At 36.2% G+C, this 27,204-nt stretch overlaps 1 protein-coding gene across 4 annotated transcripts; it reads left to right on the top strand.

The window, feature by feature from the left end:
- The first annotated feature begins 496 nt into the window (after window positions 1-496).
- On the top strand, window positions 497-25,505 carry bag5 (BCL2 associated athanogene 5). Of its 4 annotated transcripts, none has more exons than XM_051126012.1 (5): window positions 497-637; window positions 12,823-13,096; window positions 13,185-13,613; window positions 14,946-15,169; window positions 16,308-25,505. In XM_051126012.1, exons 1-5 carry the CDS (start codon window positions 615-617, stop codon window positions 16,831-16,833), a joined length of 1,476 nt encoding a protein of 491 aa, XP_050981969.1. In that variant the 5' UTR covers window positions 497-614; the 3' UTR covers window positions 16,834-25,505. The 4 variants fall into 4 exon arrangements, with proteins under 4 accessions (XP_050981969.1, XP_050981968.1, XP_050981971.1 ...); XM_051126011.1 differs by lacking the exon at window positions 497-637 and adding an exon at window positions 2,904-3,076; XM_051126014.1 differs by lacking the exon at window positions 497-637 and adding an exon at window positions 6,861-7,074.
- The last annotated feature ends 1,699 nt before the right edge of the window (window positions 25,506-27,204 follow it).

The following is a 27,204-nucleotide window of genomic DNA, read 5'->3' as shown; positions in this document are numbered from 1 at the left end:
ATTAAAATTCTATTCATTAAAGAATTCTGAAAAATGTGTCATTGTGATGTATCACTGTAAATATATATCATAGAAAATCAGCATTTTAGAATGACGTCCGATGGATCATGTGGCACTGAAGACTGGAGTAATGATGCTGAAAAATCAGCTTTGCATCAGAGGAATAAATGAAAAACTTTATAAAATTGCAATAATATTTGCAATAATATTATTTTGGGTAAATAAATGCAGCCTTGGTGAGCATAAAAAGGCTTATTCTGTCAGTATATATATATATATATATATATATATATATATATATATATATATATAAATCATAAAAAGGCTTATTCTGTCAAAAAAAAAAAAAAAATATATATATATATATATATATTTTTTTTTTTTTTTTTTTTAAATAGTGAGTACATTATTTTGTATATTCCCCGCCTATTTAAAACGCCACTTAGCCTATTAGGTATTTTTTCTGGACACGTGTTACTGACGTTTACTAAATTAAAACTCCTCGTAACTCGTTCGTTTTCGCTTGGCCAGCAGGTTTATGTCATTAGACATGTATGCCTGGTGGTTGTAAACGAAAATTGCGTTGTGTTTAATCTGTAAACACAGGCGCATCAATGGCTGTCCGCTGGTTATGCAGGTAGGATGGACAGCCCGTTAAACATCATGTTTAATAAGAAATGTATTCATATGATTGTGTCTTTAATTTATACAACACCTCACCTTGCACTGCGGTGAAGCTCTTAATGAGAACTGATCAGTGTCTTTGTGCGCTTTAAATGGACGTAATAGCAGCAAGCTAAACAGCCGGATTATTTCAAGTCGAATGTGTCGTTTTAAATTGCTTTACACAGCTCAGCTGTTACGTTTACAGCAGATCCGTTGACGTTGTTGTGCATAAAAGATGAAACCACTTTGTGGTGTGGAAGGGAGTTCACTTTTGACTTCATAGCTAGGATGTGTTTATTAAAAATACGAAGGGAGCAGAGTCAGTACATTACGTGTTGTATCGATATGACATGGTTTGGGCTGCGGAGAGATGATTTTATGTACAGATCGGGCAAATGTGGTCATGCTGTAAATCGTACATTATGAGGGATCCCTCCTGATGTGAGGAATGGTCTCCCCAGTGAGGTGTTTCGGTAGTGAACGAATCGTTGTTTTTGAACGAATCTTTTAAGTGAACGAATCATTCTCGTCACCTTACACACACCGCCTGTGGCTCCATTGATAGTTTTCGCTTACTGAAGTCTCTCCCTTTTGACTGCACACCTGTCTTCAGATACTGAGTGTAGCACGAGCAAGCATTTGATTGATTGGATTTAGCAATGCCAGTATCTTGGCAAAATGGAAATGTTTTAAATCTCTTATGTCCGGTTACGGTTTGGTCAGGTACCCGGATGCGCGGCCATATTGGCGATACTCGGATGTAAACAACAGCATATTGCACAGTTAATATGCTGATGAATATGTTGTTCTGCTAATTTATTCTGTCTAAACCACGGAAAACATTTGGAAGCTGCTAAATCATATAGAGAAGGACTTAGTAAGCAGGAAAGTGCATGATATTTTGACAAACTGAAGTTCGGTGGTAAAGATACATATGAGCAGTATTATCTTATAAGATATTAGCCTATTATTTCACCCATCTGACTGGAAATGATGAGAATTTTTTTTTTGTCAAGATTCTTGCCCTGAAAATCCTGGTTCAGTTTGGCCAACCACAAATGCTTTTTGTTCCTCAAATTTTTACACTCTTCTGCTTGATTTGTTACAACTTCTGGCAGTCTATAGTACTGCAACCTTGCTGAAAAAAAAAAACAGCTAAAACCAGCCTAGGCTGGTTGGCTGGTCTTAGCTGGTTTAAGCTGGAAATAGCTGGTTTTAGCTGATCTCCTAGACCAGCCTGGATGACCAGCTAAAACCAGCCAACTAGCTTAAGATGGTTTTAGTGTTTTTTTTTTGTTTGTTTTTTCAGCAGGGAAATGTTTTCCCGGTCTAACCTATTAGTACAGCCCAAAACATGACAACAATTAACCATTTTCAGCGGCAATAATCAGCTAAATTTGCGAGTTCTGTTCTGTTCAGTGGTATTACTTACATTCTGTGCCACCAATATGGCCGACTAATGAAACATAGTGAAAACGCTCTATATCTATATTTTCATATGCTACCATTATACTAGAGAATTTAAAGCTGGATATATTTACATAATAGAAGTTAATATATTTCTTAATTTTGGTGTCAATGCCATCCACCTTATTTTTCCTGTAAGAGTGGCCATTTGTAAATGTAATGGGTCTGGCTTCCGGTCTCATCCACGTCCAGCTATTTTTAGCTGTACAAAACAGTTTGTTTCGTTGCTTGATATTACAAATTGGTGTGTCTTGCCATATTATTTTAATGTATTATCTTAATTATAAACACACTGGTTTGAAGTGCAAACAGGTTTACCGTTTACTGCACATTTTTATATTCCTAATTTTTTCCCTATAGCGACTAATGAACCGAAAATCTCTTGACATTTGCCATTAAAATTATGCCAATTATAATGTCTTAAATGAACTATGAAAACCAGAATAAAGTCGTACAAGCTGCAATCCAGTTCTTATTGGTTAAAATGAGAATGAGGATATGCTTCGTTGTAATTTGGGGGGGAAACAATTATGATGATTTCTTAAAAGATTTGTAAGCAGGCAAAAAAAATAAAAAGGGTAATAAGCCTTATTTTAGTCATGAACCACTCAAAATGAATGATTTAATCACTCGCCCCTACCGGCGTAGTGATGTTACTGCATATAGAGTCACTGAATGATTCTTTCATTGAACTGATTCAAAAGAGTCACTGAGGTGAATCACTAGCGCTTATAGTGGGAGGGAAGGGGAGGGGTAGGAATGCAGTCCATACCGATGTGATGCCGCCGCTGCTGCTCTAAATGCCAGTCTCTGCCAGTGTAACTGCAAGTCTACGATCCAGAAATTACTGGACTGTTGCACCGCGCAAAACATTTCAGTAGCGTAGCTGATGGAAACGGCGTCCGGTAGACATGTGCGCGAACGTTTTCGGCGCGTTGAAAAGGTGAGAAATATGCTGCGCATTTTAGGATTGTGTCGGATAGGGTTGGCTGGTGTTCAGAAGCAATAAAAATGTCGTTCTGCGATGGGTTCATTCATGTAAATCCAGTCAGCGTTGTCAGATTATTTGTGAGGCACGCTCAGGTTTGTGCTACGTTCTAACTCTGCCTTATTGATTTTATAGTTCATGTCAAGGATGTAGACTACCGAGGGACGAACAAATGTAGGAATTTAAGAATCAGCCATTGCAAAACCTATATCGGGGGGACATGCTCTTGGTTCATGTATGAGGGTGCAGCTGTAAGACACTCTTCATGATGGCACAGATGATGATGATGATGATGAGACGTGTGTTGCATTCAGCCTCCACGAACAGATGACAGTTTTAGTTGATCTCACCGGTAACATCAGCATCAGAGCTGTGTGGACAGTTCCAGAATCTCGACTCCCTCCCTATAATATTAATGATCAAGTTTGAAGACCCCTGTATTAGTCTCAGTAACTGAAAAAAGAAAAGAAGTTTGGTCATTTTTAATTCTTCCAGGAGATTATCTATTCGATTAATAACATTTCCTTTAACTTTAAAACAACACAATCTCACAATATTTAATTAAAAACAGGTAAAACACCTGAAAAATGTATATGAGATTAATTCCTTCATATACATAGTATGCAGTACCTTAGGACATATTTTTACGGACTTTTCCAAAGTGTAGTTTGTTTATTATTTGTTACGTTAGTGTTTGTTGTATTCTGGCAACCACAGCTGCCAGTTTTTACCGTAAATTTAACAGGATGTTGTTTAGAGTGTACTTAAAAAAATTAAAACACTTTATGATCACTGTGATGATGATGAGATATTGCATTGCTTTCAGCCTCCATTAGGGCCCTACGTAATCCTTTTTATTTTTGTTCCCTTTTTCATTTTCCGACTTAGATTTTTCCTTTTTAAATGTTCTGGATTCAGTTTTTCCGTTTGAATATTTCTAGACTCTGTTTTAATAATTAAATTACATTTTATTAATATTGGCCCCTACTCCATTAAGTTTAGTCTAGTTAGTTTAGACCTCTGTCAGTTTCAGTAGGGCCTAGTTGTAAATAATACTGTGATTTAAAATTTGGTTTTCATTATTATTTAAAATCAGGTTGAGGGATAGAAGTACAGTTTGTTTAATGGATTAAACGGTTGATTTCTAACATACAAGCTGTTCAAAATGTGTTTCTGAAAAAAAAAAAAAACCCTCCATAAAACAGTCTTGAAAGTTGTGAGTTGTGAAAATGACATGGTCTAAGACCTTTATAGAGTTTGTGCTATTGTAAAAAATGTAAGGCGATCTTTAACAGTCCTGTTTCCATATGCATTAAATTCAGTATGGCATCTAACTGGTAAGGCAATATGTGACCCTGGACCACAAAACCAGTCTTTAGTAGCATAGGTATATTTGCAGCAATAGCCAACACTACATTGTATGGGTCAAATTATCGATTTTTATTTTATGCCAATAATCATAAGGATATTAAGTAAAGATCATGTTCCATGAAGATATTTTGTAAATTTCCTACCATAAATATAGTAAAACTTAATTTTTGATTAGTAATATGCATTGCTAAGAATTTAATTTGGACAACTTTAAAGGTGATTATTATTTCAATTTTTTTTTTTTGCTCCCTCAGATTCCAGATTTTCAGATAGTTGTATCTTGGCCAAATATTGTCTATCCTATCCTAACAAACCATACATCAACGGAAAGCTTATTTATTCAGCTTTCAGATGATGTAAAACGTCCCTTATGATTGGTTTTGTGATCCAGGGTCACTAATGTGTGTGATGTGGAATCAAGTTTGTATATTCACATTATTGATTGTTTTTTGTGTAACAGTGGCTTTAGGTGTTTGATTTAGAATCAGTGAAGTGGTTCTTACTGATAGTGTTAAGGGAATACAGAAAGCAAAAAAAAAAAAAAAAAAATTGTAGAAAACACCTACGGCTTACTCATTGGGCCTAGTAAGGAAAGGGCCAGCCATACAAATATTGTCCTAGGCCATGTGAATATGAGTGGTAGAATATAATTAAAGGAGAAGTCCACTTCCAGAACAAATTGTTTTTTTGAGGAAAACATTTCTGCATTTTTCCGATATGGTGCCCTGATTTTGAACTTCCAAAATGCAGTTTAAATGCGGCTTCAAACAATCCCAAATGCGGTTGTATCGATCCCAGCCGAGGGATATAATTTAAATACTTTTTTATTTTCTCAAATGCTTGTCTTGTCTTGCTCTCCCTGAACTCTGTATATTCTGGTTCAAGACAGTTAGGCTATGTCGAAAAACTCCAATCGTATTTTCTCCCTCAACTACAAAAATCATTTTAAAATCATCCTACATCGCTGCAGAAGTACTGACACAGTCTTTGCAAAGTGAACATGCAAAGAAGATCAAACACCCTTAACAAAAAAGATAAAACAGCGATATAGGACGATTTTAAAGTTGAGGGAGAACATGAGATGGGAGTTTTTCGACTCTAACTGTCATGAACCAGAACAAAAACAGTCCAGGCAGAGTATGACAAGACGAGCGTTTGACATTAAAAAGTATATAAATTGTATTATTTTTATTAAAATACCCAATCATTATGCTAGATAAGACCCTTCTTTCTCGGCTGGGATCATTTACAACCACATTTGGGATCGTTTGAAGCCGCATTTACACGGTATTTTGGAAGTTCAAAATTGGGGCAACATATCAGTATATGGAGAAAAATGCTGAAATGTTTTCCTCAAAAAACGTAATTTCTTAACGACTGAAGAATGAAAGACATGAACATCTTGGATGACAAGGAGGTGAGTACATTAGATGTAATTCTTTTTTTGGAAGTGGACTTCTCCTTTAAGTAGCATAGCTATATTTGCAGCAATATAATTTTTAATTAGTATTACGCTTTGATAAGAAGTTTATTTGGACAACTTTAAAGGTGATTTTCTCAATTTTTAGATTTTGCACCCTTAGATTCCAGATTTTCAGTTGTATCTCAGCCAAATATTGACCTATCCTATCATAACGCTTATTTATCAACGTAAAACAATTTGACCATTATGGTCCAGGGTCACGTGTGTGATTTGGAATTCACATTATTGATTGTTTGTTGTGTAACAGTGGCTTTAGGTGTTTGATTTGGAATGAGTTAAGTGGTTCTTGAGCCTTACTGATAGTGTTAAGGGTATACAGATGTCAAAAAATGTAGAAAAGACTTACGGCTTACTTATTGGGCTTGGTAATAGAAAGGCCACCCATACAAATATTGTTCTAGGCCATGTGAATATTAGCGGTAGAATAATTAATTGAGTCTGATGTGGCAGAATTCCATGAATGGTGAAAGAAGCAGGGAAGTATTTAGCAATGCCCACTGATAAGCTCTGGCATGTTGGCTCTTTGGCTCCACCCAGATTTCCTTGTCCAAAGTGATTGTCCCCATGTTTACTTGCGAGAAGTTGCAACCTATAATAAGAGGTCTTTTGTTGCTTAAATTACTGGATAGCGGAGAATGCTAAAGGAGGGGGAGACAGGAAGCTGGGTAGCAGGTGGAGCATCTGGACAGATGATGTTCTTCTGACTCATCCTTATCTGACCCTTCCCTCCACTCCTACAGTCACAGCATGACATCACTTTAACATCATACTGTTGCTCAACTATGGGAGCAGACATTTAACAAGCTAGGTGATTTGTTCATAAGCTGTTAGGTGTTTCTTAGGAGAAGAAGTATGTATTTGAGATTTCTGAACGCGATGGGTCTAACTGGTTTTGTTAGATTGGAGCAGTTGATTCTTTTCGATATGATGATTATTTTTACTTTTGACTACTGTAATCATTTTATTGACGCTGCTTTGTGTTTTCTTCTTGACAACGTTCTGGCTGTTTACCTGGTTATATAAAAGGATAGAGCACTCAAGGCGTACTTTTGGAGAGAAAAAAGCTATTGAGAGCAAGCCTAACATCTCCGATTCTGAGGTATACAAGGACTACATTCTGACACAATTGTGCATTAAAGTAATATTGAGGATTAAACACAGTTTAATATTTCACCAGCATCTTGATTACCACAGAAAATAATTTACACTAAAGCTCCAGTTTGTCTAAATTGTGCTGCTGTGGTGGGACTACTTTTGCATTTTATATATATTTTCATATTTACATATAAGTTTGGGGTCTGTAATTTTTTTTAAAGGGGACATATCATGAAAATCAGATTTTTTCCATGTTTAAGTGAACGATGTGATGTAGAAAGGGGATCTTATTAGAAAATTACCGCCCCTTAATCTGCATGTTTCGCAAGCGACAACGGTGTCCTAGTTCTAACGCCATGGCAAAAGTTTGAGCAAAGCATGCTAACTGTCCTGTCTTTGGCTGCACAGACAAGCACCGAACACTATTTAGAGTCCCAGCCTCAGAGGAGACAAGAGAGCAGTGGATTTATTAATTTATTTACTGCCGCCACACACATCTATAAACATGCGATTTCTTTCCCAGCTGTTTACCTTCACAGACATAACCAACTGTTTTTGTAACTCCTGTGTTTTTAACATATACTTGTGTGTATTTGACAGTTTAAGCGCAATAAGACATGAAAGAGAGCTTAGTTTAGTACTCACATGGCGTGTGACAGCTGCTTTCTGTGCATTCGCTTCTGATGTGTTTGCTCAGAAAATATCAGAAGTTTAAACTGATATGGCTTTAAAACGGATGACTTTAGCGCAAAAGACAAGATGTTGTTTTTGGCAGAGTATCTGAGATATGAGCTGGAAAAGTGGGCGGGGAGCAGCAGCTCATTTGCATTTAAAGAGACACGCACAAAAACACTATGTTTCTGCTTCCACTCAAAATAGGCATTTTCAAAAATATATAATAAATGATCTGTGGGATATTTTGAGCTGAAACTTCACAGGCACATTCTGGAGACGCCTGAGACTTTAAAGAAATTGATACTTTTATTCAGCAAGGAAACGTTAAATTAATTAATTCAGTATTGACATTTATAATATTACAAAAGTTTTATATTTTAAATGCTGTTCATTCAAGAATCCTAAATAAAATATGCCATCACATCATAACGTCACATCATATTTTGTTCTACAAAAAATATTAAGCAACACAACTGTTTTCATACTGATAAAAATACGAAATGTTTCCTGAGCAAATCAGTATATTACAATGATTAATGAAAGACTGGAGTAATGATGCTGAAAATATTACATTAGATAACAGTTCTTGTAATATTTCACAATATTACTGTATTTCTGTTCAAATAAATGCAGTTTTGCTGAGCATAAGAAAAATTATTTACTGTGGTAATCAAACTTCAAACCCAAAAATCATAAAACCTCCATTCAAACTGTTATATTAGATCACTTCAGTCTCTTTTTGATAACTTTTTGGGAAAAAAAAAGTTGATGTGCATTCATAGAATGTTCAATGTAACTGATGGTGCCATTGCAATATTTGCATTCGAACTGCAATTGGTTCATTATTGCATTTATTTACATACTAAATGTGTCTCGTCTCCATTGCATACAGACACAGCATATTGACTGTGTTGATTTATGTGTGCAGTCGACTAAAAACAAGACATGCTGAGTATAATGACAACTACAATGCAGCTCTGCAGAGTCAAACCTAACATTTAAATTTAAAACTTTAACCTTATTCTTTTGCTGCCTTGCAAGCACTGCTGTTTCCTAAGAAAAAGCAAATGTAATGTTGATCGTTGTATAAATAATACAATAATAAGAAATTACACACATCCTGTTATTGTATCCTTAACTTCCTGCTCTGGAAATGGCCACATAGAAAATATTTGTGCACTTCTTGTAGTTACATTGATCAGAAAGCATCTACCAGGAACTTAAATGTAAGTGCTCGGTAGCTCTGCATTATATTTAAAGCTTTCTGCAATCTCTTCCATGTCTGCTATTAAATGTATTTCATGAGCACTACAGTTTGGGTGCTAATAGACGCTGTCTCTTTAAGGACCATGAATATGATCTGTCTGTGACATCACAGACACTTCCCTAGGGGATAGCAGCGGCAGTCTGCTGCCAATAAAATATTGTCTAGGACTTTGAGGTACGACAGCACTGAATGGACTGTGTTCTTGAAGGGCATCTGCACTTAGGCATACTTAATTTCTTAAAACATTGCTGCAGTTCAGGCGTGTTGGTGCTTTTGGGTACACTTATATAACATGTGCTAGCCAGAATTTGCCATCTTTTTGTGGAAACGAATAGGACTATATGATATCACAACGCTGGCAGGTAGGAAGTAATCTTTCTTAGACCTTCCAGTAAGTTGGGTTGTCACAACCTGCCTGTAGTTGTCAAAATCAGATGAATGGGTTCATTACAGTAAGTCAGACTTGCTAAGCATGAATGGTTGCCTTTAATATTGGGAAGATTAAGCCAGTTATATGAGCCTTCTGATTCTTGGAAACTTTTTGTTTGTTCTCAAAGGTGTCCACCTAACAAATGGAGGTTTGTTTTAGTCCTGTGTCATGCATTCAGACAGCTCGTGTTTCTGCGGTGGCTTGCCTGTTTGGTTACTGTTTTGTTTATGATGGGTGTAGTTGGAAACATCTGGCTGAGTCAGCCTTAGTCATCACATCTGTATAACACGTACAACCTGTGCACAGAACTTCTCTCCTGTATTTTTCATCGTAGAAGTTTACCTGGGTTAGAAGCATTAACCCTAGTTTATTCCACCACACAATTATATCCTATCTTTATTTATTTATTTTTTTATTATTTTTCATTAGATATCCACTATGGAAGCTCATTTCTGCCACTAAAAAAAAAAGTTATTGCGACTTTTTATCACACAATTATGACTTTTTTTCTCTCTGAATTTTGAGAGAAAAAAAAACTAAGAATTGTAAGATTTAAATTTTTTTTTGTACTTTTTTTAAAGTTTAGACTTTTTATAGAGTTTAAGTTTAAATCTCACAATAGTCAGTTTTTTTCTCTCACATTTTCGAATTTATATCATGCAATTCTGAGGGACAAAAAATCTGAATTGTGAGATAAGTCCCAATTAACTTTATGCAATTACTGACTTTACAACATAAAATTGTGAGTTATTAAGTGACAATTGTAAGATATATAAAAAAAAATCGCAACTGGGGGAAAATATCAGCTCTTTTTTTCCCCTCAGAATTGGACTTTAGAACTCGCAATTGTGAGTTCCTATCACACAATTCTTAAAAAAAGTCAGAATTGCAAGAAATAAACTCGCAATTGACTTTATGTCTTGCAATTCTGACTTTATACTGTAACTCGCAATTGTGACCCTGGACCACAAAACCAGTCTTAAGTAGCACGAGCACATTTGTAGTAATAGCCAAAAATACATTGTATGGGTCAAAATTATTGATTTTTCTTTTATGCCAAAAATCATTAGGATATTAAAGATCATGTTCCATGAAGATATTTTGTAAATTTCCTACCGTAAAAATATAAAACCAAAAATTTTTGGTTAGTAGTATGCATTGCTAAGAACTTCATTTGGACAACATTAAAGGCGATTTTCTCAATATTTTGATATTTTTGCACCCTCAGATTCCAGATTTTCCAGTAGTTTTATCTCGGCCAAATATTGTCCCATCCTAACAAACCATACCTCAATGAAAAGTTTATTTATCCAGTTTTCATATGATGTATAAATCCCCATTTCAAAAAATTGAACCTTATGACTGGTTTTGTGGTCCAGGGTCACAATTGTGAATTCTGAGTAAAAAATGTCTGAATTGTGAGATAAAAAGTCGCAATTACCTTTGCGCAATTACTCTGACTTTATAACATAAAATTGCGAGTTAATAATGCGTCACTTCCGTTATGAGCGCAGCTGGCGCGCGCCGACATTTGAAATAACGAACTTGATTGCGCAAAAGACGCGATATGTGAACGGCTCTATCACGCGAGTACTAAACAGCGCTGTGAGATCTAGTGTGAAACGCTTGAATTCGGTGATGAACACAAATGACTCTGATTCAAACTAGTTTAAAGCTGTGTGCAACGAGTCAGTCAGAAGGCTTTTCAATCTACATATCGCCATCATTTACTGTAGTAACACTCACCGTACCATGGTATTGTGGCAGCAATGTGGGATATTCACATTGAAGTTTATTACAGGAGTAATGGTATATAATTATAGTATGTATGTATTTGTGATTAAGCTATAGCATGTGTGCATTTATATTGAAAGTTTTTAGACTGCCGTTTTTCATACAAATAGGCTACCTAAAAAACCATGTAGTTATATTTTTACCATGGTATTGAGGTACCATTATGTGTGGTTTTAACTGTTTAACTGTAAAAATTACATCAAGCTACTATCAAATGTGCATTTTTAAGAGACAAAAAAAGTGATATTATTATTATCATAATCATTATCAGACAACCCAAATCTGTTTCTTGATTTGAAACAATATAACTCATTAGAACATGCAGAAATTAATTTTTCTATTTAGATATTTATTTTAAGGAAAATGAATGGTCTGGTTTCTACACCTTTCACTTTGGAGCAAAAATCTGACTTTAAACTTTAAAGAAATAAAGTTTTGACATTTATCGTGATAATTATCGATATCGACTGATATGAAAAAAAAATTATTGTGATAATTCTTGTGCCCATATCGCCAGCCCTATTTTTTTCCCACTCAGAACTGGACTTTCTAACTCAAAATTGCGAGTTACTGTCTCACAGTTCTAAGAAAAAAAGTCAGAACTAAACTCACAATTGCAAGGAAAAAGTCATTGTGAGTTTATATCCCGTAATTCTGACTTTATATTGTATATCGCATTTTCTAGTTTATATCACGCATTTCTGAGGAAAAATTCTGAATTGTGAGATTAAAAAGTCGCAGTTACCTTTAAGCAATTACTCTGACTTTATAACATAAAATTGCAAGTTAATAAGTGCGAGTGACAATTGTGAGATAACTCACAATTTTAAGAAAAAAGTCTGAATTATGAGAAAAAAAAAAGAGAATTGCAAGATATAATCTCGCAATTGAGAAAAAAATTCATTGTGAGTTTATATCCCCCAAATCTGACTTTATATCTTGAAATTCTGACTTTATACTGTAACTTGCAATTGCAAGTTTATATCATATAAGTTCTGAGAAAAAAATAGTCAAAATTGAGAGAGAAAAAGTCGCAATACCTTGTTTAAAAAAAACATTCAGTGGCGGAAACAGGCTTCCATAATCCACTAAAAATTACACGCTGGCTAAAATAATTTAAGAAAAGAAACATTTGTTTGTCACCATATGTTTGCCTGATGTCATTTGGTAATTATTCATACATTTTTAAGTGGGTTAGTTTAAGACTTCCTTCAAAAACAAACAAACAAAAAAAGAAACAGTGGATATTTAAAGAAAAGTGTGTTAGCTGCTTTTGCCATATAGTTAAATTTTTTTGCAGTGTAAAAAATGTGTATGTGGTGAAAGGAAAAAAAAAAAACAATTCTTTTTCACAATATTCTATATAGTCTGTTAATTGTACACAGACAATAAAAAGAATTAGCAAAATGCTGTTTAAAGTAGTTTTTCCTGCAAAGTATTTAATGTCAGCTGCCCATAAACGTTTACCCATAAAAGTAACCGCTTCTCTTTTACTTGTATTCCATTTCACTCTCTGTATTATCCCAACATCACCCTCTCACTATTTCCATATCCTGTCCAGCTCTCAACTCTCTCTTCTCTTTCAGCCTGTTTAGGAAACCCTTTGATGGTGGGAAGAGGACAATGGATCATGGCAGTCAGCAGCCACAGACTCAACAAATGCCAGGACCCTTCCCAGGTTTTGCAGGACCCCAGGGCTCGTACCCAGGGCAGCACCCATCCCTGTTACGGCTGGATGAGGTGCAGAGGGAGATTGCCACCCTGGGCCCACAGGTGTGCACTTACAGCGGCCTGCAAAGCGACAGAGAGTACAAACGACTGGAGCGAGACCTGACCCGATTACTGCTGGAGGTCGATAAGGTCAGGACAAACCATCAACTCCAAAAAAACGTTTTTTTGTGAAAAATGAATTTCATTCTTCCTGATCATGTTTTCTTTCCCAACCCAGGTGGAGACGGAGGGCCGGCCGGAGCTTCAGCAGGCTCGAAAGCGTGCGGCAGGAGAGGTCGAGGGTCTGCTTCGCTACCTGGAGGGTAATGCTACGCATCCGTCTCGACTGGCCATTGAGGAGCTGACCCAGGAGGCGCAGAACTTGCTGAATGAAGGGGTTGTGGGGCCGTTCCGGCAGGGCCAGGCTCAAGATGCCTTTGAGATCAGTGAGGAGTTGGTGGAGGCTGTGCAGGACGTGGCCATGCGGATGGCTCAGGTTAAGACGGGTGGGAGCGTACCGCTAAGGAAGGCCCGTTACAAAGCGTTGACACGGATCTGTGCCGTACAGGAAATACTGGAGGGTCGTGTACGCACTCATATGTTGGCGCTGCCGTTGTCCGATGAGACACACGAGGCTGTGCAGCGAATTAATCAAGTCATGGCGCAGGTGAGACTGAGAAATTGCAACTTACATCCTAACCAGCAAAAAAAAAATCAAAATGTACACTACCGTGCAAAAGTTGACACTGAAAACTTAAGTAATGGTTGCTGAAAATTCAGCATTATATCACAGGAATAAATTACATTTTAAAATATATTTAAATAGAAAACAGTTATTTTAAATTGTAGTAATATTTCACAATTTTTCTGTATTTTTGATCAAATAAATGCAGCCTTGGTGAGCATAAAAGACTTCTTTGAAATGCACTGCCATTCAAAAAATCGAGATCAGTTAGATTTTTTTTTTTTTTTTTAAGTTTCTAATACTCATGAAGGCTGCGTTTATTTGATCACAAATATAGAAGAAAACTGTAATATTGTGAAACATTATTGCAATTTAAAAGAATGGTTTTCTATTTTAATCTACATTAAAATATAATTTATTTATGTGATGCAAAACTGAATTTTCAGAAACATTACTCCATTCTTTATTGTCACATGATCCTTCAGAAATCATGCTAATATGCTGATTTATTATCAAATTTATTATTGAAAAGAGTTTTGCTGCTTAATATTTGTTTGGAAACTGATACTTTTTTCAGGATTATTTTATGATTAATGTTAAAAGGAACAGCGTTTATTTAAACAGAAATCTTTTCTAACACTATAGTTCAAAAGTCCTTTTTTTAATTTTTTTTTTTTATAGTTTTATCTAGCAAGGATGTATTAAATTGTTTAAAAAAATGTGATCAAAGTAAAGACTTATGTTTCTATTTTAAATAAATGCTGTTCTTACCTTTAAATTAATGCTGTTCTGTACTTTTTTATTCATCAAAGAATCCTAAAACCTACTACAGCTTCCAAAAAAAAAAGTATTAAGCAGCACATCTGTTTCCAACATTGATAATAAATCAGCATATTAGAATGATTTCTGAAGGATCATGTGACACTGAAGACTGGGATTATGATGCTGAAAAATTCAGCTTTGCATCACAGGAATAAAATACATTTTAAAAGTATATTAAAATCTAAAACCATTATTTTAAAATGCAACAGTATTTCGCAATATTATTGTTTTTTCTGTATTTTTGATCAAATAAATGCAGTCATGATGAACACAAGACTTCTTTAAAAAACATTAAAAATCACACTGATCTCAAACTTTTGAATGCCAGTGTACATTAAAAATCGTACTGAGCTCACTTTTGAATGGCAGTGTGTATGACCTCACTTTGAATGACCTCATTTTTTAAAGAATGTTTTGATTTTAGCCATGAAGCAACTTAAACAGTGTTGACAGTAAAATAATGACAACCTGAAATGAACTCATCTTGTGTAGGTGAGTGGTGCTCGCTGCCAGGAAGTGGCTCTGCTGATGGGTCTCAGTGGGCGTGATAGCTGTGCCCACCTGGCGAGAATCCTTACAGAGCTATTGGTTGAACTGGACGCCCTGGATGTGTCTAGTAATGCTGCGGTGAGGAACTACAGAAAACAAGTGGTGGAGGAGATCAATGGTCTGTTAAAACATCTCGACCTAGAGGGGGAAGGAGAGGACACGCGCAGGTAACGCCAATAACACACTAACTACAATATGCAACGAGTGAAATGCAGTTTTTTGTTTACTTTTGCTACATTTAATTAGTCTTACATTAGGTGAAATTTTAAAATGGAAATTTGAATGAGTATTTTTTTTTTTTTTTTTAAATATGCTTTTAAAAGTTTAGGTTTTATATATATGAAAGTTTTGAATAATTAATTTTTTTTGGAAAGAAATGTGCGTTACGCTCACTAAGGATGTTTATTTGATCAGAAATAAAGTAAAACTGTAATACTGTGAAATATGATTGCAGTTTAAGTTTTTTTTTTTTCATTTAATATATTTTAAATTGTCGAGAAAACATAAACTCTTAAACGATTAAACAAAACTCTTAATTTCTATTATTAAAAGTTACATTTAAAATAAATTATTAAAATTTTACATACATTAGCATTCAAAAGTCTGGGGTATCACAGTTTCCACAAAAATATTAAGCTGCAAGTTTTTTCAACATTAATATAATAAAAATGTTTCTTGAACATCAATTGTTGAGAAACATTTTAAATATTAAGAAAACATTATTGTTATGAATGTTAAAAACATTTGCTGCTTAATATTTTTGGTAAAAACTGATACTGAAAACGACTATTTTTTTTTAGAATTTATGTTATTTTTTTTCATGTTGTTTTTCAGGATTCATGAACCTTAAAATAAACAGAATTTATTTGAAATAATAGAAATCTTTTGTAACAATACGTTTTTTTACATTTTTAATTCATATGCGTGTGTGTGTGTGTGTTTGTGTGTGTGTATGTGGACTTGTTTTTATATCCTTGTGGGGACCTAAACCTGAATACACACAGACTCATGGGGACTAGTGTCACCGTGGGGACCTAAATTGAGGTCCCCATGGGTACAAAAGCTTATAAATCACACAGAATGAGTTTTTTTGAGAAAGTAAAAAATGTGTGTGTGTGTGTACTATGTATATAATACATATATATAATTTTTCTTAAATATATAGAAGCATGTATGTGTAATAAATATACACCGTACACACACACATATTATGTAAACATAAACTTATTTTATCGCAGTTAATTGTTTGACAATCGTTACTCATTTTTAACCTATATTAATACAGTTAACTCATTGTACCTCCAGGTATGATCTAGCGCAGAATGACTCGATTCGTGAAATTGAGGCGATCAGGGGTCGCGTCTCAGTGCTGCGTGAGGAGGTGCTCCGGCACGGTGCTGCGGGACAGGGGACGGAACTGCAAGGTCTTCTCACGCACCTGGATCAGGTGGACACGGGGCGAAATCCCTGCATCCGGGAGGCGCGGCGCAGGGCCGTGTTGGAAGTCCAGGCGCTCATCACCTTTCTAGACCTTTGGGAAGCCCTAGGACGGCGTAACCCCGGACCGGACGAGCCTCCGCCTCATGCGGCCGTGTGGCGTGTCTTAGCCAGCCTGTGTGACCTGCAGGCTCAGGTTTTGGGCTTTGACGGCAAGAGGGCTGACAAAAGCTACATGGTATTGGAGGAGCTACTGACCAAACAGCTTCTTGCACTTGATGCTGTGGACCCTCAGGGCGACCAGGGGACCAAAAATGCCCGTAAGCAAGCTGTTAAACACGCCCAGAATATCCTTAGTTACCTGGATATGAAGACAGATGAGTGGGAGTACTGAGCGGGCCGATAAAAGAGGCTGCGAATAAGGAGTTGCAAGAAAAAGGCAAATGCTTTTTTGCCTCTTGTGCGACATATGAGGACACGGTCGTGCCGAGGATACAGGCCATGGGCGGAATTTTTAATTTGTATATAAAAGACTTTGTGTATCGCCGTGGGCAGTGAGACTGTTACCCGTGATGCACTGCACCTGCTGCTTTATTGGTCCATTACTGGTCCCTGAAAACTGCCTTTCTTCTGGCAGAAGAAAGCGCGGTTTCTACTGCACATGAAACGTTGGTTTTCATGACAATAACCCATGATCTTTTTAGTTGAATCTGTGCTGTTGATTGGTGTGGTGTGGTGCTAAACCCTATTCTGCTGCCAAAATCTGCTTCCTGCTTTTTCCCACATGCCTGGGTGGAGCACATTTCAGTCTTTACCACGGTGTGAGTACATCAGCTCTTTATTCCTACCCAGTTAGAGCCATACAGGAGCGCATTATCCCGTTACGACCACAACAGGTTGTGCAACGGGCCATTTCCTGTTAATCACATATAATGGAAAAGGTGGCCCAAGCTTAGTGTTCATAGGTTTAATCTCTTCTCTAAATTGCACTTTTAGAGCCTGAGCTTCTCTCGCTACAGTTATTAGCCACATATAAACAACTTAAAGTGACCCAAAGGGAACAATACTTTTGCATTTTCTTGCATTTTCTACATATATATCCCAGTTTATGTTACGAAAATCATCTTGCAACAGATGAGAGTGAATAAACATTGGTTTGTGACATCAGTTTAAAGGTGAAATGTAATTTTTGCACCATTAGTGTCACCAATTGAACTCAGTCTCATGGTATTTAATATGAAATTAAACACTTCACCTTTAAAGACGACTCAAGGACAGCTAAAAAAAACAATCAATCCAGTTTCTAACCCTTACTGCAGTTCTGTTAGATTTCATAGGGGACTGTGGCCAAAATTGCAATGAAGTATTGTCTTTAGAGACGTTTCTTAATACTGTTGATAAAGAGGATAAAGAATAGAAACTAGTTCACAGGGTTTCTTGTCTTCTCCATTGGTTTTTTCGCTGTTAGGCAAAAAGTGCCTGTGCCAGCGACTAGGGAATCGAGCCTAAAGTGAAAGTGTGTGTGTCTGTGATTGTTTAAAAGAAGTGGTGCGTGCTATTTTGGTGGTGAGACTGATCAAAGTGGACAGGGGCGTTCTAGGACATTTTCATCGGAGCGGCAGGGAAAGACAGCAAGCTATCAAACAAACTCAAAAACTGTGGCAACATGCACAGATCAATGTGACCCAGATCTGTTTTTTTTCTATTACACATGACCAATCTGGGGTTTTTGGGATGTTGGTATGAACAAATATAGATTTGGTTCACTTTCGTATGTGGGAATAAATTGGATAAACTGAGTCCCCCATGCAATCTTTGTTGTGAATTCAGGGAGGGTTTTCATCATATTTGCACAATGGATTTACCCTTGGTTTGAATCAAACAAATGTATGATTTACACTTTATAAAGTACTACATGTAAAGGTGCAAAAGTATACTTGTATAAATGGTTGTATTGTGGAGCTTGGTTTGAACTGTGACACTTATTTGGCACCGCTGTGGATTTTTCATTGGCTGATATGAAGGCAGTTATCTACAGAGCAGGGCCTGTATTCACAAAACATTTTATCTTACCACTAAGAATCCTCCTAAATGCAAGTAAAAGTTGTTAGCTATGAGTTTTCTCTTAAAACCTATTCACAAAGCTGCTGAGAAAATGATGTCAGCTATGGCTTGTTGCTATGGATGATGTCAGCATGCTTACTAACTATGCACACAGTGGTTGGCTGATAAGGGAGGGCTCTCTGTCAGAGATTACTGTAGAACACAGTATTATGTTGCCATATTCAAATAAAGTTTTAAAATTAAAAATGTTGCCACATTCAAATAAAAATGTTAAAATGCAGGCTAATTAAACAAGTATATGTTGAGCTATTTGTCAGCTTTTAGCGCATTAGCATATAAACAGCCTTTTTATTAACAGAATAGATTAATCATGGCTAATAGTAACATGCAAATGTAAAAGAAAACCGAACTGGACGCAACTTGTTAATGAAAACAAGGATATAATCAAAAGAAAATCTGGAGTTGGGATAACCTCCAAAACCAAAAAAGGTGTGTGGGAAAACATATGAGTGCAAATAAATGCAGCGTGTTTCTAAAATGTTTACTTTCCAATGCAGATTGCCGGCAAGTGATTTGGTCATAATGACTCAGGTGTCCTTTTCACTACTCCTAACGTTTCACAGATGTAGGAGCTAGTTTTAAAACGTTTGGTGAAATACTCTTAAAGCAAAAATTTAGGAGTCCTAAATTTAGGATTGACACACCCATTGTTTTTAAGATTTTCTCCTAAATCGGCAAGTTATGAGCTACCTTTAGTCTTAAGATGTTTTGTGAATACAGGTCCAGAATATATACCAATATATGATAATATAATAAGGCAACAGAGTGCAACAGTGAGGTTCTAGATGTAAAAATCATGTTCATTTTCTCCACAGAGGAATTGATTTGAATAACTTGCTACTCTGAACTGTATGGTGGTTAATAAATATATATATATATATATATATATATTTTTTTTTTTTTTTTTTTTTTTTTAATGGATTTAGTTTATGAGTTGACCGATATGTGTTTTTCAGGGCTGATACCGATTATCACAGATCAATATATATATATATATATGAAAATTAATGTCAAAATTAAGAATAACAATGGCTCTGACAAAAAATGCTTTAAAATGCTTTAAATATTTATTGGCAAATCGGTTTTGAAAATGACTGATACCGATAACTATAAAAATGCTTAATATCAGGTGGCCAGGCCAACAATCAGTCAATCCCTAATTTCATTACTTCAGCTTGTTTAAAAATAGTTATGTTCAACACTACATTACCCATGATTCCGAAAAGAAATCTCCACCAGCTAGATAATTGCTTCCATGAACCACAGCAAATCTTGTAGGCTCAGTTTATGACTGAAATATACATATATGAATTAATATTTTTATATTTGATTGTTTGTGATTCGATCATGTCATTCGCACTGAAAATAAAGGTTCCAAAAGGGTGTTTTTGCGGTGATGCCATAGAACAGGGGTGGGGAACGTTGATCCTGGAGGCCCGGTGTCCCTGCAGAGTTTAGCTCCAACCCTGGGAAAAATGCCAACCTGTATCCTAAAGACCTTGATTAGCTTGTTCAGGTGTGGTTGATTAGGGTTGGAGTTAAACTCTGCAAGGACACCAGCCCTCCAGAATCAATATTTCCCACCTCTGCCATGGAAGAACCATTTTTGGTTCCCCAAAGAACCTTTCAGTGAACAGTTCATTAAAGAACCATTTAAAGAACCTTTTTTCGACTAAAGAACCTTTTCTGCATTTGGAAGGTTCCATGGATGTTCAGGGTTCTTCATAGAACCATTAATGCCAATAAAGAACCTTTATTTTTAAGTGTTCATAGGATTATAGTTTTCCCCACATTAAAACTAAGAAGTCTTGCACCTTTTTTGTCTGATTTTCAAATACTTTTGCTGCAAAGTTAAACTCGTAGCTGGTTGGTTTGGTTCGGTTCATGGCTTATAACTCATAAATGAAGACTTCCTTAAAAAAAACCTCTATGGGAAAACGAATGGAAGAAATACTTCTGGAACCAATGCTGCTGTAAAAGTGGCTGTGCACTGTTGCACTCCTTTAAAACAACACTGAAATTTAACAGGCATTTATTTGCACACTATTTATTTGATTCAATAACATACTTGAAAATGGATATCCATCCAAGGCTGTTTGTAAATTTGCGAAAGTGATGCTGTTATCAGCTAGTGCCCGAATATCAGCACAATTGCACTACATTGATCAAACAATTAGTAATGGTAAAAACTAAGAATATAAGTTAAATGTTCAAACTTAATATAATAAAAACGCCATTGTATTTTATTATGTAAGTTGTTGAACATGTCAGCGCCAGTATGCATAACACACAGCAGTGGTATTTTGGAACAAATCGCTTGAGTGAATAATTCAGGGACTCACTCCTCAAGTTAATTTTTGAATGAATCAGTGTTTTTAATGAATCAGCATTGCCTGTTTAGAACAAATTTTATATGGGCCACATTTAAAAGGTCATGTAAACAACCCCAAAACCCTGCATTTAAAAAATTAATTAGGCACTTTGGCTTGCAGTGTGAAACGGTCTGTTAAAACCCCTTAGAGATTGTTGAGAAAAGATGTAGGAGTAGCTTGTCTGTGGCTAAAACGCATGAGTATCCAGTTCCACTGTTTAAAAATTGATCACAGAGGCCAGGTGATGGTCGTACACCTTTGCCAGCTCTAACGATGAGTATAATTTTGGGAAATAACATATTGTGTCATCTGTATCATGCTGTGCTATCGAGTCTCTCTGCTCATTTGAGCTATCTGTGCTGTCATTAGGCTATAATGGCTTGTTTTGAACTAGAACAGTGACAGACCTCTGTTTGGTGTTTATTTCAGGCATGTCCCATTTGCTGTGGACACTACCCTCTGTCCTGCTCCAGATAAGGGCACATGCAGATTAATGAACTGTTAGCAGACATGCAGCAACACCCCAGTTATCATCAATGAAATCAGGTTGTGCTTGGAATAAACCCAGACACTCTTATTGGAGGGCATTCTTGTTAAAAAATGACAATAAAGACACAGGGTCTGGAAGTTATAAGCGGTGCTGGAAAAGAAGGGAGCTGCAGAAAAAAAGGGAAAAAGCAATAGGTCGTGGTCAGAACAGATTAATCCAGACTCTGTCATGAGACGGCCATTGTCTGGCAGACTCCCTGCGGTGGGCAGAGCTGGCAGTTCAGCTGAGGAGGATCCTACATCAGTCAAGGTGAAATACACGCTCCAGCAGCACTTTAAAGCAACCTTGCACTAAGCGTTGGCGTTGTTTTGTGCACCTCTTCTAAACCCACAGAGATGGCAAAGATGTGAGCTAATATTAGCAATGTCAGTTCTGCGCAACCAGATTTTTACTGTTTGCGAGGATTATGCTGTTTTTCTAGCACAACATGCATACGCTGCATACACACTGCAGGTATATTTTGCAGGTTGACTATCCTCATTAAATCCATGTGATGTAACTATTTGTTAATGCAGTGCAAATGCTAATTATGCATGTAGATTGTGCTAGAAAAGGACAGGAATGTATCTCATTTGCAAATGTTGATACCTATGCCCAGTGCAGAGGATCTCTGCCTTGAGGTCGCCAGAGGTTTTGATTAACTTGAAGATATGACGGGCTGTTTACACAAGATCCTTAAACAGGGCTTTTTAAAGCTGAACTGTCAAAATGCAAAAAAACTATGTAAAATATATTGTTATTCTTAAAGTTGTGATGAAAATAGCAAAAAGTATTTTCTTCCATTAGGTGATGTACATCTAATTGAAACAGATTATCGAAAAAAGAAAAAAACTAGGCTGGGGAATTGTTTCAATTCATGGTTTGTTTATTGGTTGGAGGCAGATCTGCTAAATTTAAAGCGGTAGGGTTTAAGCACATTAAATTATATGAAGAAGAGGTCGATTAAAAAGAAAATATGTATTCATTTTAAGTGGCTGAGTGGGTCACTGACCAAAAAAAGTTGGAAAGCTCTCCCAAAAATTTGGCTCAACACAACAGATTACTAAAATCTCCCAGATGTTAATGTTTGCAGTCAGTCTCCCAATAATAGCTAACAACAAACAGGTTAAACGGTTGCCATTTGTGTTTCTTCACAGCCACAAAAATGCTGTCAACTATTACAACTTAAATTCTGTTCACACTCAAAATGATCATATCAGAGATTCAATTTGACACCGTGTCTACACCGGATGTGATAGTTGTCCACCGCGCAACAGCCTTAGGCTGTCTACCAGGGTTGCCAGGTTTTCACAACAAAACCGGCCCAATTGATCCTTCACAAAGAATCGCCCCCTTTCTTACTGTTGCTATGTTTGACAAGCCATGGCACTGTCAGTTCTCACACATCATTTTCTCACACAATGAAAAATACATTACGGAGCAAAGAGTGAACTGACAACATACCGACAGGCAAGACAGAGCAGGTTACTTTAGGTATGAAGCAAAGTCTCAGCTTTCAAATTTTGTCTTTTTTTTTTTTTTTTTTTTTAAGAAATTCAAACAATAAATGCTGTTTTGTGGCTTTTTAATGTGCTGTGACAGATTGCTGCCTCAGCTCAAACAGCATGTCAATCAATCATCTCTTCCTCTTTGGGTCATTCCATGAAATCAGTGCTTTTTCCACTTGGAAAAATTAAAAAATAAAATAAGTTTAATCAATATTTTTAAATACCCATGAAATGAAGACACCTTAAAATAGGCATTAGCTCAATAATATACCGAGTGTGACCTTTAAAATGTTTGAATTTTACACAGACAATCTTTAATACCAGGGTCAAACCTAATCAATGTCATCCCTGTTACCCACACGTCAAAACCTGTTACTCTAAGAAGTAACAGGTTGACAGTAACAGGTTTGGCAATTTATAACAAATTTGCGAATTGCTAGTTCACAAAAGTATAGATTGTATACATGAAAGGATTTTACTTGTAGATATTGATTGTTAAATGTAAGAAATGTTTAAATTTACATTTGAAAAATGGTAACAGGGTTGACATTGCATGATGGCTCCCCCTCAGCCAAGCCTCATAAATCATCAAAAATAGAACATTATATACCAGTGAGTAAAACATGCTTATGTGTTAAGTGTTGGAATCCTGTTTGAGAGTTGATGTAACCTCCTAGAAGTAATGTCACTTGAATGTACATTACTTTACAAGGATTTTTTAATGAGGGTAACAGGGCTGACATTAAATCAGGGAACACCAACAAAATGATTTATATTTATAGACAAAATGCATACTTATGCCAAAAACATTGCTTAGCAATGAGACTGTATTTAAAACAATATGCAAATGTGATTTATATATATATATATATCTCATTTGCCTTCATTTTGCAAATTAAAAGTCCTGCTGAAAAAGAAAAATCGGAGAGGGACAGGCCAAAAACCTTACCTTTATCAGCGTAAATGCTATTTAAATAATTTAAAATAATATTTGACTTATGTTTTTAAGTTGCACATTCATTTGTTGTTATATTAAATCTATGTTTGATTATTTCTTAGGGACGCAAAAGGCACAGATTTTGTGGAATGACCCCTTTACTAGATATAAGATGAAATAACAAATTTCTCTATACACCGACGTAAGTCCACCGGCATTAATCTACTCTCCTGTCTGGTTTGTTTGTCGGACAAAAATGGCAGATTCTCTGTTATAATTGGTCACATTGCCTTTCAATCAAACTCCCTGCAAAGGTTGCTACTCAAAACTAGCCCAATCACATTTTGCAGGGGGTCCACCAGTAAAAATTGCATTTATGGGGGTGAAATACACATTGTTTTTGGTGGGGTTCCCCTGGTAAAATTCGTATTTCAGGGGCTAAATATTACATTATTGGGGTCGCTTTAACCCGCAGACATGAAACAATCCGCGACAACAGTTTTAGAGTAGCTTAATTGGCAACATGCGACAAAGCGACCATTGCAAATCATCTGAACTTTGTGTCGTACGTCACAATGTTATAAATGGAACGAGGCAGCAGTTTACTGTCGGCGATTTGTCGTGTAACGTTGCGCTGTGCCGCATCCAGTGGAGACAGCATTATTGATTAAAATGGGTTATATAGAGGGGTTGCATTTACACAGTGTTACCAAGTCCGCAGTTTCCCCACAGAATTAGGCTACTTTAACACTGTCACCGCAAGCTGTTTTTCATGTCCGCTGGTTGAATCGACCCCAATAACACGATATTTAGCCACTAGAATACGAATTTTACTAGGGGATCCCCTCCAAAATAATGTATATTATCTCCCGCAACACAATTTTTACTGGGGGACCTCCTTCAAATTTTATTGGGATAGTTTTGATTTGCAATTGAGTGGCAACCCTGCACTTATGTCAAGTTTGGTCAGCTGCCCGGATGCACGACCATATTGAGCACAACAGCATAGATTGCACAGTTAATGTACTACAGAATATGTTTTTCTGCCATGCCACAACAGCTTGAGGCTGTCTGCACTGGATGTGAACAGCGACAGTTGCAAATCATTTGAACTTTGTGTCATTATGTCATAAACAGAATGCGGCATTAGTTTACTGTCGCCACATCCAGTGTAGACAGCATCACTTATTATAATGGGTGTAGACACGGTGTAACTCTGTACACCATACCCACATATTTTAACCTTCTTGTGAATACAGTAGCAAAGCTAGTTTGTTGCTATTTATACTTGGGGCAACCTGAAGCCACTTTAAAAACTAGTTTGACCAACAACCAGTTAGCCAAAGGTTTACCAGTCTTACTTATCAATTCAAATTAGAGCAGTCTAGCTTTTTGTAACTGATTTAAAAAAATTATGACCAGTCTAGAAAAAAAATTACATGACTAACTTTTATGCTTAGCAGGCCCCTAAATTGCATCTACCACTATTTCCACTGTGTATATGGCATCTATTTTTACATAGCCACTGCAACATTTAAATGTGACTTTCATACCCACTAAGTCCATTAAATAGGGCACAATGTACTAACACACAATGTACAATGCAGGAATATGAAGGAATTTTCCTTTATTTATTTTTTTTACAGGTGTTATATCCATATTTTGAATTATTCATTACATTATGTTGTGTTTTAAAGGGTATTAGACATGGCACAGTCCAAGTTCTTTTTCTTAAAATGTTAGGATCTTACATTTGACATGCAGTGTAAATCTACATCCAGATTCCATTAGCTGCCAGAGCCCTCGTCTCTCCACAGATCAACATAATCTGTCAGACGATTGGTCTGTCAGATCTGAGTCATGCCGATATCTGCAAAACTATCTCCATGGTTACATTCGCAAATCAAATTCTGATTGTCGAACGACACTCAATAGCAGATTATGGCACTTTATAGGTCAACGAGTACTCTAGGAATATTACAGATTCTTTTGTATGTGCTAAATATTACCTTGATTGTATTACAGGATGAGCTTTCAAAACAGAGATCGTTAACACTGACACCAAGTTCAGGCTCTATTCCTGCTGTAATGTAATGAGCGAGCATTGCACCCGTCTTTTTATATTTTGTTTACGCCAGTTATAGTCTTTATTAGTAGCGATATGACTGATGTGAGATGAGAGGTGGCAAAATTGATGTTCGGAGAAGTGTGATTTGTTAGAGGAGGAGTTCTCCTCATTTTGTGGATGCCACCATACTAAAGCTCATTACACAAGCTACAAACAACATGAAACCCATTACTCTATTTGCAAGATTGAGAATGTAATGAAGAATGTCCATCTTTTTTTATACCAAAGTTGTTTTTAACTTCCATTATCTTTTTAATCACTGAAACTCTAGAAAGCAGAAAAGCGAAAACCTCCCACTCTCGCTTTTGGTTTGACTATCTGTCTGGAAGAATGTGTTTTTGTGGTGATCTGTGAGATTGTCTAAATGTGTCATGCTATTTATGATGTTCGACGCATTGTGTATATTGTCTGGTTTATGCTTGTTTAAAAAAAAAAAAGCACATTAAGTTCAAACTGCTGTGTGAATGCTTTGGTCAGCGGGGTTGTTTGATTTTTACATGTCTAGATTGCTAAATAAAGGACGGTGATCTGAAAATAACCTATGTTTGTGGCAAAGTATTAATTATGGCCTGGGATCTTTCAACCTGTTTCCATGGCAACCCCTGGCTGTGCTCACAGAATAGGTGTTTGAAAAAAGGAACTGGGTTTGCCTGAAATGCAAAGCGTAGAAAATACCCCAGCACACTTAGTCTGCTAAATATAGGATTCAACAACGGCAATCCATCAACAGATTTCTGCATCACGAGTCAAATCTGTGACTAGTTACACTGAGCTTTATAATTGCTTACTGTACATATTAATATCAATCAAATTCAAATATTTTAATTGGTAAAGTATTGCAGTGTGATGATGCAGTAGCACTACTGCCTCTATTGTAACTTATGAATTAATCTAAATTTTTAATTACATTTAAACATGCATTAAAATTGATATTTCTGTAGTACATAAATGGGCCATTCTACAGAATTGGTTTAAAGTCAGTTGGAAAAATTTGTCCTTTTCCTCAAATTATGTATGTATGCAAATTGTATAATATCCAAGGTACACATTTCTAGTAATTGTGCAGTTAATTCATATTGGATTATGTGTCCTCTTCCCAAATTTGTCACTACCGAAACACAGTAATGTATAATTTAATAAGAAGGATTATATTGACCTATTAAGGTT

Source organism: Labeo rohita, chromosome 13 (assembly GCF_022985175.1).
Source record: "Labeo rohita strain BAU-BD-2019 chromosome 13, IGBB_LRoh.1.0, whole genome shotgun sequence".
Taxonomy (NCBI): domain Eukaryota; kingdom Metazoa; phylum Chordata; class Actinopteri; order Cypriniformes; family Cyprinidae; genus Labeo; species Labeo rohita.
Note: the sequence above shows the minus strand (reverse complement) of the source record. Positions and strands in the feature narration are given on the sequence as shown.